Source organism: Corapipo altera, unplaced genomic scaffold, assembly GCF_003945725.1.
Source record: "Corapipo altera isolate COAL_440 unplaced genomic scaffold, ASM394572v1 104b, whole genome shotgun sequence".
Classification (NCBI taxonomy): Eukaryota; Metazoa; Chordata; class Aves; order Passeriformes; family Pipridae; genus Corapipo; species Corapipo altera.
This window is the reverse complement of record NW_020885023.1, coordinates 272,392-284,037: the sequence shown is the minus strand read 5'-3', so window position 1 is coordinate 284,037 and position 11,646 is coordinate 272,392. Positions and strand designations below refer to the sequence as shown.

At 51.4% G+C, this 11,646-nt stretch overlaps 1 protein-coding gene across 1 annotated transcript; it reads left to right on the top strand.

Annotated features, from left to right (window-relative positions):
* Positions 1-259: 259 nt before the first annotated feature.
* On the top strand, positions 260-11,108 carry SCNN1G (sodium channel epithelial 1 gamma subunit). The gene is made up of 12 exons (XM_027667997.1): positions 260-575; positions 1,379-1,673; positions 2,087-2,280; positions 2,948-3,051; positions 3,586-3,749; positions 6,496-6,594; positions 7,768-7,885; positions 8,415-8,493; positions 8,579-8,636; positions 8,980-9,041; positions 9,237-9,312; positions 9,698-11,108. The coding sequence occupies exons 1-12, from the start codon at positions 343-345 to the stop codon at positions 10,085-10,087; spliced, it is 1,872 nt and encodes a 623-aa protein (XP_027523798.1). The 5' UTR covers positions 260-342; the 3' UTR covers positions 10,088-11,108.
* The last annotated feature ends 538 nt before the right edge of the window (positions 11,109-11,646 follow it).

Here is an 11,646-nt window from a genome sequence, read left to right as displayed (position 1 = left end):
GGCGGCCGCCTGCCGCCCCATCGGCAGCGGCGCCGGGGCCAGGAGCGCAGCATGGCCCCGCCGGGCCCGGAGAGCGGGCGAGGTGAGGCGCGGCGTCTCCGGGAGCGGGAGTTCCGGGGGTCAAACATCGAGAGCGGGGAGGGATGCCGGGTGGCGGGGCCGGGCGGGACGGGATCCTGCGATCGCGGGGCGCGGATCGGGGAGGGCGCCGGTCCCACCGCCGCCCCCTCAGTGCCCGGTCCGCCCGCAGCGGCCGCCACGGCCCCCGGTAAGAAGATCACGGCGCGGCTGAAGCGGACGCTGCCGGTGCGGGGCCCGCAGGCGCCGACGCTGAGCGAGCTGATGCGCTGGTACTGCCTCAACACCAACACCCACGGCTGCCGCCGCATCGTGGTGTCCCGCGGCCGCCTGCGCCGCCTGCTCTGGATCCTGCTGACCCTCAGCGCCGTGGGGCTCATCCTCTGGCAGTGCGCGGAGCTCCTCATGAACTACTACAGCGCCTCGGTCTCCGTCACCGTCCAGTTCCAGAAGCTGCCCTTCCCTGCCGTCACCATCTGCAACATCAACCCCTACAAGTAAGACCCGGGGGCTGGCAGGAGGACAAAGGGGGTCACCGGCCAGTGCTCCCATTGAGTCCATCATCCCCCACCAGCCCAGCACCAAACCCCTTCCCGGGCTTGTCCCAGTGCTGCTCGTCAGCATTTTCCCTCTGCAGCACCTCGAGTGCAGCTCCTGCTCTGTGTTGATGCATGTCAGGCACGTGTGGGTTACACTCACACCCCTCACCTGCCTTCTGAGCTCGGCTCGGTCCATCTCAGTTTCTGCTACAGACAGTCCCTATGAGCTCCTTGGTTCTCTTCAAATTCCCTTCTTCCCAGGACCAGTGTTTGACAATTACAAACAGCATCATCTTCTGAAGAATAGAAAGGGCACATCTGTCACTCCTCTGTTGCCTCTTTCTTTCCTTGTGGGATGTTTTGACATTATCCATCAGCAGTAGATTTTCTCCTGTCAAATCACACTTTATGCTGCTGTCTGTTCTGCTGCCAGCTCCCCACACCGTCCCTGCAGGTCATCCAGCTCTCTGGTACCTCTACACAGATGCAGAAGTCTTATTTCCACATGCTCTGCCTTCTTGGGCTTCCTAACATGAGGAGCTCGTGAGTCTTGGGAGGGCTTTCTCTGTATTTCAGTCTGTTCTGCTTCCTGTGGTCCTTGCTCTGAGATCTCTCCACGGATATAGCTGTGTCTGCCCTCACTGGTGTGAGAGAGTGATGTGAGACCTCCACAAGGAATTCTGTCCTGAGCCATGGGATGCACAGCAGCTGGGTGGTGAGGTGGGATGGGGCATCACTGTGTCACATTGTCTCCCATGCAGGTACAGTGCCATGAAAGAATATTTATCTGAATTGGACAAAGAGACAAAAAAAGCCTTGGAGACTTTCTACGGATTTTCTGAGGGCAAGACCAAGGTGCGCCGGTCAGTGGACGAGTGGAACAGCACAGGCAGTGACTTCTTCCAACAGATCCCTCTGCTGAAGGTCGAGGACTTCTCTAGGACAGCAACAGACCTGCACAGTGGGCAGAAGAGGAAAATAGAGGGAAGTGTCTTTCACAAGGACTCGTCCATCGTGAACTCTGGTGATTCCAATGACATCATCGGCTTTCAGCTGGTGAGTGTCACTGTGCCCTGGCCAGCAAGTTCCCTGGGGGGCAACGAGGGGCTGTTTGGGGTCAGTGTCCCTCTGTCCAGTTTAATTGCCTGCTCAGGTGGCTTTATTGTGAACTGTCAGCTCTTCTGCCCAAGCCTCCATGGCAGCTGCAGATTAACCTCCAACTCCCTGGAAGGGAAATACCTTCTTGAAGTCTTCCCAAACAAAGTTAGTACTTTCTGTGACCTTTCCTTTGGGCCTAAAGCATTTGGTCATATCGCTTAGCCCTGAATGAAAGGTCTTTGATGCCCGTTTGTGCCACTGTAACTTCACACGTGATTATTTCTGTGGAAGAGAAACACTGTCACACATACCTTCTAGAATCCATGACTTCATTCCATGTGAAACGCTTTTGCCCCTTTTGTGCTTGTCAGTGCGACGCGAACAACAGCAGTGAGTGTGCCCTGTACACGTTCAGTTCGGGGGTTAATGCTATCCAGGAGTGGTACAAGCTGCATTACATGAACATCATGGCACAAATTCCCCTGGAGACAAAAGAAAAATTGAGTTATTCTGCTGATGACCTTCTACTGACATGTTTCTTTGACGGCCTATCTTGTGACAAAAGGTCAGTGCACAGAAAATTCCTGGCAGCTAACAGCTTATTTCCAAGTCCATAATATGTAGGAATGGAATATTTGGTATTTGCTGAATTTCAGCAGGAACCACTGCCATTTTTTAAATCAAAGCAAACATTTGCATCTTCCTGAAATTAATTATGCTCTTTGATTTCATTTGTCTTAGTGTTCTGCTGTCCACATTTCAGATAAACCTACGTTTATCCTTGGCAGAATCAAATCTACCTACTTGTGGTTGTGGCAGTGCAATTCCTATGTGTCCTGCTAGCAGGAGAGGCATCCCAGGGGAGCAGCTGTAGGTGGGAACAATAGTGTGCCTGTAGACACGTGGCTGTCAGATGGGAGAGGGCTCTCTGTATCCCCCCTTCCTGCTAGTTCTGTGAATCCACTTTCCCCACCTTTTCAGCCCCCATTCCCACATGAAAATCTCCTCAAATTTCCTTTTCCTGATCTATTAAAGCAGACCATAGTGCGACATAGTTTCAAGATATTCAGAAAGAGACACACCTTTCAGCAAAATAAAATTGCTTAGAAGGAAGGAACAAACCCCTCATGCAGTCCTGGTCTGTCTCTGCCAAAACCAAAGCCCGAACGTGCTGCTTTTCTCCCACAGACAGAACTGCAGGTAGCAATGTCACAAAAGTCGATTTCTTCCAGGCACTTCACTCGTTTCCACCACCCTCTCCATGGCAACTGCTACACCTTCAACAGCGGTGAGAACGGGACCATCCTGAGCACCTCCACGGGTGGCAGCGAGTACGGTGAGTGGGGGCAGTTTGTACACGTGTGTTGTTCCGGGCTGGTTTGCACACGTGTGTTGTTCCTGGGCAGTTTGTACAAGTATGTTGTTCTGAGGCTGTTTGCAGAGGAACTGTTTGATAGCAAGTGTTTCAGCGAACTGGATCGTGCTGGAGCACGAGCGATGTGTTGGCTGTAGATGTACAGGCTGATTGGGGAAATGCCTGTTTGAACTAGTGCAAACTCTTGCCTGAGAATACAGATAATATCATTGCATCACTAATGTTTTCCAGCTGAAATCACTGCTGCCCAGTTATATAACTTTTTTAAGTGAGTTACAGCCACGTTCTCAGCAGGTTTTATTTGTTTGCTGTACTCGGGGCCACCGAGGGATGTTACTGGCTGCAGTTGTCTGAGTCTGGCCCAGCAGAGGCTGGGCTTGGTTGTTACAGTTCTGCTTAAGGCCAGATAACATTAAATAAACTGTGCTGCCCTCCCTGACCAGAAAACGCAGCTCTAGCTCCTGGTGTAACTGTTCTGCCTTGTCTCTGGTTCAGGATTGCAGGTTGTTCTGTACATTGATGAAGCAGACTACAACCCCTTCCTGGTGACGTCCACAGGAGCCAAGATCATTGTCCATGACCAAAATGAGTATCCCTTCATCGAAGACATCGGCACGGAAATTGAGACTGCAGCAGCCACCTCCATAGGGATGCACTTTGTGAGTGGCAGCAATCTCCTTTCCGGGTGTACCTTTGCCTTGGGAGAGCTGTAAATTGGAATTGATGGGGTGTTTGCAGGGAGCCAGCAGCTGGAAGGCTTCTAAATACCTCCCACTCAGCAGCTGAAGTGCCCTGAGGAAAATCCTGTGATAGCACTTTTCTGAACAAAAGAGGCCGTGGGAAAATCAGGTCTTTATAAATGCAACAGCTCCTGGGATCTTGTTTGTTCTCCCTTTTCTCCCACTCCTTGGCTTTCCAGGGGATTTTTGATTTCGGTTTCACAGCAAAACCCACAACCACAGAAATGCATTGTCAAGTGCCTCGTTTGGCTTTAGCAACGAGCAGCGAGCGTCATACGCGGGTCCCAGGGAGGAGGATGGGGAGCTGTGGGTCCTCTGCTGGGCTGGGTCTGCAGGGACGGCGGCAGCACAGCCTGTGTAACTGTTTTGTGGGTGCAAACCTCATTCTGCTGGATTTCTGTCTATCCCGGCTGTAAAGACACCCTCGTGGGCAGCAGCTCTACCTTTGCCAGCGTAGGGAAACATCTTGCCTGCTGTTGACAAGGGCAAGGAGGGCTGCAACTCCCCATTTCTCCATTTGGCGTAGTTCAGACAAGGCATTTGACCCAAAGGGCTTCGTTCCTCAGCAGAGCAGTGAAAGCTGTGCCAGATCCCTTTTATCTGGATGGGCTGTTAAGTGAGCACTTCAGCTCTACCTTTCTTCCTGATGGTCGGGTTGGAGCATCGGCCATCCTGCTTATCTGGGTGTGCCACATCGAGATAGGCTCTGCATGAGAAAAGACATAAGAGGGCTGATACTTTAAAATGTGCAAATATTTAACTGTCTTCCAGCTGTCTGGAAAACTGCAGCAGCAACTGCTTGGTCAAATGTGACTGAAAGGTTTGCAAACCAGGTCGGTGAGAGGAGGAAAAGTCTCACAAGACTGTTTCCTCTAATGATCACACTGTACAGTCACTGCAGGGAAAGTCTCAATATTTAATGTAATATTTTCCTGGCACGTGGGTTTGCACTGTACATTGCTGTAGTATAAAAAACAAGATTGAGCACGTCTCAGTGTCTGTATTTAAGAGACGTGGCATGAGGAAGGGATCCAGTTGCATCCTGATGTGGCAGCCAAAATAGAAGCTGGATACAATTTCTGGTCTCAGAACAAAAGCTGGTGATCATGGTTCTTCCGGGAAAGGACAACTCCAGAGATCCTGCTGAGAGGGGTCACAATTGTCAGGACAGGGCTGCAGCACTGAGTTGCTGGATCAGTCCTTGTACCCAGATCAGGAACACAGAGGAGGACACAGCATGTGTGTCACACGTGGTGCTGCTTGCTGGGTTCCAAACGCAGCATCAGTGTCTGGTTATCACTCATGGGTTTCTGCTGGGTACTAGGACTGCCCCCCCCCTCCAAAAATATTCCAAGATATTTGGAATGCAAACAAGGCATTGCTTGGTTGGAGTTACAGTGCTCTGGTTAAATATTTAATTTGGAAATTATTTCAGTGCCTGAAGGAACAAGTAAACTACAAGCCACGACAAAATAATTTTATACGAAGGATCAATCATCTGGAAGCTGGAGGAGCACACTGAGGCAGTGTCCAGGAACACAACATGGTTCGTGGAAGTTAAAAGCACATTAAAAGCTGGTTTCGTTCAGTTTCAGAAATGATGCATTTCTAAGACTGAAATCACATCTTTCCCTCCAAAGAGGGGTTTGAGCATCTCTTAAAGCACTGACTTGCACCATACAGGCCCAGAGCCTTCTCTTATCAGCTGTGACCTCAGGAACCTGAGGAGCTGCAATTAGTGCCTTAAAAGTAACCACCATTTCTCAGGTTCCTGGTAAATTGATCCTTTGTATAGAATTTTTAATTCTAATTTTAAACTCTGTAGAGAAAGACAGGTGAATGGGTTCTTAAATGGATGTTTTCTGTGGTTTCAAGCCACTCTGTTGTAAAGTGGATAATTACTGCAGAAAGATAACAAGGGCTGAGGAAGGTGAGGCAGTCTGCAGGAAACGGTGATGGAGCTGGAATCAGGTCTTGGGAATCTGAGGGCTCCCAGCCTTGGTTTCACAGACCTTGCAGGCACAGGCTTGGTATTTCAGAGCTCTTTGCTCTGGGCAGTTTGCAGAACAGGAACAGGCCTTAGCATTCAAGAATAAGGGTCAAAGCAGCACCTGGAAAAAGGCCTGAAGGAGACACAAGCATTTCATTTAGAGTGGTTTCAGAGAGGTGCTGTTGAGCACTAGTGGAGCCTCAAGTGCTGTTTACCCACGGCACAGGAGCAGCCACTGCAACAACAGCTTGTAAAGGTGGGGGTCCTCACAGAAAACAACCCAAAACCCCCAGCCAACAACCCCCCTCCCTCAGAACACAAACATCCAGGCTGAAGGATGCACAACCTCTAGGACTAGGAGAGAACATACGTGTGAATTACTCTGCTTTGAAAAATCCTCCCTGCTATAGTTATACCACCTCACATTCCTGCAGAAGGTTTCAAGGACAACAGCAGAAAATCCAGCCAGAGCAGTGTTTTTGGAAATGGATATTAGAAAAAAAAGGAACTTGTTTTGATGAGGGATTGACTAATCGTTTCAGGTGGCAAAAGGTAAACATGCTGTTCAAAGCTGCCCCATCATTTACAGTTTCAGAATTGTGATGAAGTGCCACTGAATCCTTTGGTCTCTCTGCAAACTCAAAAAACCAAGATTCACTCTTTTCTGCTTCTCAGACTCGGTCTCGCAAGCTGAGCAAACCCTACAGTGACTGCACGGAGACAGGAGCTGACATACCTGTGGAAAATCTCTATAACAAGAGCTACTCCCTCCAGGTAAATCCATTACACTTGGTTTTATCAGTTGCTTGAAAACTACCTGCATGAAAAGCTTTATAATATTCTGTGGTTCAGGACCCAAGATTGGGAGCAGTCCAGGTGCAGGGTGGCTGCTTCAGCCACTGATGTAAAATGCCACAGCACTTCTTAAAATACAACTTTTATTCTTAAGTGGTTGCTGTTTGAAGTTCCCTCAGGCACCCTGTTAGATAAAGAGAGAACATGAGCTCATTAGGCAATTTTCAAGCAATGTGAGACTGGAAAATATTGGCCAAGTAAAGGTTGCAGCTTAGTAACCCTTGAAGCTAGAAATTGTGACCTTTAGGACTCCAAGAATAACAGATACCATCTAATCAGTATCCAGATAGCAGGATGTTTGTTTACAGAGTAAGTTTCCACTAATTTTGCATGGTTTCTGTAATTGGGTCCACTTGGAGAATGTCAGTTGTTCTCGCACTCTCCACGTGAAGAATTGTACTTACATTAGCTGCTGCCTGCTGCAAAACCCAGGCCTAGCCTGGATTTGTATTTCATGGGCAATATGAAATCTGCTGTGATGCAGTAAGATCATATAGACATTATCTCAGGTTTTTAATAACAGTACTTCACCAAAACTCAGGGCTTATGAGGGCTGGGACCAGAAGGTTTGACTGGGATTTCAAAGAGAAGTTCAGTTCCTGCATGTTGCAGTGTTCTGGCACAAACCACAGCTCTGCTGCCCTATTAATCCTCATAGCTTCAGGTCTCCCAGTAGGCACTACCAGAGTTTGGTGGAAGCTGTGAACATTTTCTCCTGTGAGTCACTTCCCACCCACACCTAGTTGGTGATTCACGGGCAGTGTGCCATGGCAGCCCAAAAACCTTCTCCTTGGCTCTGGAAAGAGCAACCGCAACAGTGAAGCTTTCGGTGGTTGTAGGGGAAGCAGGGTGTTCACAGAACCCCATATATATATATATAATCCTCAAAGAGAATTGTATTCTTGCACTAGAGTCTCAACCCTCTATGGCACTTTCTGCCTGTGTTTGTATTCACTCACAGCAGAGCCTGAAGGTCCTGAGAAATGGGGTTCCCATCCTACTGCTACTCTCATAAGCAGGATGTTTTTAGGTGCACAGGAGCTTGGACCTTGGTGCTGCTTCTTAGCCCCCAGCTCTGTTTTTTCTCCCCAGATCTGCCTGCACTCCTGCTTCCAGAAGGCCATGGTGGACTCATGTGGCTGTGCCCAGTATGCACAGCCCTTGCCCGCGGGGGCCGAGTACTGCAACTACAAGAAGAACCCAAACTGGAGTGAGTATTGAAACACCTCCACACTGCACCTGCCTCAGTGCCCACTGCCAGCCATGTCCTCTGCAGCATCAGCCCCGTCACACAGCCCTCTGCACGCCCAGCACCCCCAGTGTCCCCATCAGAGAGCCCCCTGCGCCCCTCAGTACCCCACAGCACCCCCATCACAGAGCCCCCCACACCCTCCAGCATGCTGGGACCAAGCAAATCTGCCTTAACCCGCTTGAGCTCCGACACCCAGAGCCAGAAGTGCCTCCCTTGTTCACACTGACTGGTTTGTGACACTTGCCCTGATGGCTTGTCACCTGTGCCTACCAGAGAACAGTCGAGTGGAGGGCTTGACCAGATGAGGCAGTTCATAGCAACAGCCACTTTTCAGAGTGTATTTCTAGGGTAAATTATTTTATCCCCGCCATGTAGGCGATGGCCACAAAGGCCACCTACACCCCAGATGCTGCTCTCCAACCCAGGTAGCAGGAGACCTTTGCTTTTCCTTCCAGCTTCTCACACCTGTCCCACTCCCTCCCTGCAGTGTACTGCTACTACAGACTGCACGAGAAGTTCGTGAAGGAGCAGCTGGGCTGCCAGCAGATCTGCAAAGACGCCTGCAGGTGAGTCTTGGCCACGACCAGAGGTAAAGCACTGAGTGTGTGGGGGAGTTGAAGCTCACAAGTGACATCCTGCCTCTCTCTGCAGCTTCAAGGAGTGGGCGCTCACCACCAGCATCGCCCAGTGGCCATCCACCGTGTCAGAGGTCAGTCCCCAGTTGTGCTCTCCTGGGACAGCAGCCTGGCACAAGGCATTGAGTAACCCCAGAGCACAGAAGCAGAAGGCCCCGGGGTAGTCCTGAGCACTCAAGGATGCTGCTCCCAGAGGCCAGTCTGTATTGTCCAGGTCAGGGCTTCCCCTCCAAGAGTTCACCATTAAACTGAAATTTGGCTTGTGGTCTGGGAGAACTCCTTTGGGACAGCTGACCTGTCACACACTCAGTTCTGGCACCCACACTGGCCCAAGGAGGCATAAAGCATGACTCCCTTCTCAGGGAATCTCTGCACAAGCACACATAGCTATAGCAACATTTTCTGTCTGTTCTCCAGGACTGGATGCTTCGAGTTCTCTCCTGGGACAAAGGGCAAAAGCTCAACAAGAAACTGAACAAGTAAGTCCCCCTGTGAGTTCTTGCCTTGCACCTCCAGCTCTGATACAATCTTGGCAGCCCTAATGATGGCAATTGGGGAAAAAGCTCCCTTGGAGCAGCCCAGCCCTACTGGTCCAACTGGTTATTTGCATAGTTTTTCAGTATGTTTCATGTTATTGTTTTACTAAACCCTCTGCTGCCTCCTGCTTCCCTCAGGACGGACCTCGCCAACCTCATGGTGTTTTACAAGGACCTGAACGAGAGATTCATTTCGGAGAATCCTGCCAACACAGTAAGTGAGCACGGCTGATCCCTGCTCAGCCTTGGGGAGACACAGCACTTCCTCCCACACAGGGCAGCAATCCCACCCAGGCAGGGGCAGGAAGCTATCTTGGACATGCACCTCGGGGCTGGTCCTGCCCTTTGAAGCCCTTATCTGGGGCCACGTCTCTGCCTGTCTGGCCCTGACAGAGCGCTGCACTGGGGCACCCCGTGGGCTGCCTACAGTAAGCCCAGTTCTGAGCTCCTCCTGAAGCAGAGTCAGAGAGGACAGCAGAGTTGGGCCCACTGCATTTGGGAACACTCAGCACGCCCCAGCTCACTGCAGCCTCCCCACGCACTGTGACAGCACCACCAACACGTGCCCGCCCATAACCTTGTGCTCTCTGCTCCTCCAGCTCGTCATTCTCCTGTCCAACTTTGGGGGCCAGCTGGGCCTCTGGATGAGCTGCTCGGTCGTCTGCGTCATCGAGATCGTCGAGGTCTTCTTCATCGACTCGCTCTCCATCGTCATGCGGCGCCAGTGGCAGAAGGCAAAGAAGTGGTGGAACGACCGCAAACGGGCCGGGCCAGGGAAGCCTCCGCAGGCCGGTGACGTGGAGAGGCAGGGCCACGACAACCCCGTGTGCATCGACGAGGACCTGCCCACCTTCAACACTGCCCTGCGCCTGCCGCTGCCCCAGGACAGCCCCCTGCCCAGGACTCCCCCCCCCAACTACAGCACTTTGCGGCTGGAGACGGCCTTCACCGAGCAGCTGCCCGACACGCTGGAGCTCGGCCCCCACTGACGCCGGTCACACACCCACCCAGGGCCGAGGAGGTGGGTGCTGGACCAAAGGTGAAAGGCGTGGATCCAAACAAGCACTGAAGGGCTGTTGGGTCAGACCCTTAATTCAGGGATTGAACTGGCAGTCAAAGCTGCCCTGAGCAAAGCTCAGACACAAAAGCCAAGGGCTCAGAGACATTAGGAACTTCAAGCAACACCAGTTCTCAAGTTAATGATGGCAGAAGATGGCTGGAGCAGGATGTGGTGCTGAGCTGGGATGTCTCACCGGGCAGAGGTACACATTAGCCACCAGCTGCACACACCCCATTGCATGTGAGCAGGAATTGCTCCATAGCAGATTGATACCACATTGAGGATTAACACTAATTACTCTCTGCTGTATAGCTGGACTTGTGGGAAAAACCCCAGGCTGTCAGGAATGCAGCATGGCATTTGTAGGAGGGGGCATGACAGAGGCTTGGGAAGAGCACAAAACAGATAAAAGAAGAGCTCTCACTTGAATTTTCATTAGAAACCTGTTTCCAATGATAGCCTGAGGAGCTCTTTATTCTGAGGGGAAGAGCCAGGATAACCAGAGATGGGGTTGTAGAACAAGTTATTTCACAGCTGGGGTAGGAGACCCTGAGTCATCCCCAAAGAATCATCTGAAAGGGCACAAAATCCAATTCAGAGCACAGTAATGAAGTGCATCTTCTGCAAGCTTGTTCCATTCCACATCACTCAGCCAGCCCTTAAACATAACTTCCAAGGAGCTCATTAAGTGACTTCCCAGAAGCCTCACAGGGATCTGGCTGCTCTTTTCCTGCTCAGCCTCAGGCAAAGACTTCCTCCTGCAGCCACCGAGTTCCCCACCTGCTTGCCCTGGAGCTGGCAGTGCCTGGGGATGGCAGAGCCAGGCAGGGCTGCAGTGGCAGCCGGCGGATGCCTCACCCCACTTGTGCCTTGTCCACCTTGCCCACACCTGTGCAGATCCAGAGCAGTGTCAGCACCCACATTTCACCTCCTGTGCTCCCAGCCCTGCTCTCCTGTGCTCCCAGCCCTGCTCTCCCCATGGCACAGGCAGGCCAGGGCTCCCACAGGAACCTCAGGCCCCCGCCATGGTGGCAGTGCCCTTCCCCTGCTCCCAGTCCTGCACCCTGCTGGCAGTGCCCTTCCCCTGCTCCCCATCCTGCACCAGCTCCTTCTGCCACAGCCAACCCCCCACTGCCTACAGCACACTGTGTAGATGCCAAGGATGAGCATAACCCACTGCACAGTGTCTGCTGGGGGTCTGCAGAGCCAGAGTGATTCAGAGTGTGTGAGGGGGCAGGAGTTTAAGAGTCTCCTTTCCTTTCTCTATGAGCTTATTTTATATAGGACAGTGGGAATTCAGGAAGGTTCTTTAATGTGCAATAAAACCTATTTTAACTGAATTATTTAAATAGATGATAAACTGAAAAAATAAAGATATATTTTTTTGTAACTGCTGTGTCTTCTTGGTTTTAAATCAGCATTGTACCAGTTACCTCCATGCAGGCATCCCAAGAGCCAATAGGACTCGCCTGTGCCTGCCCCAGGGCT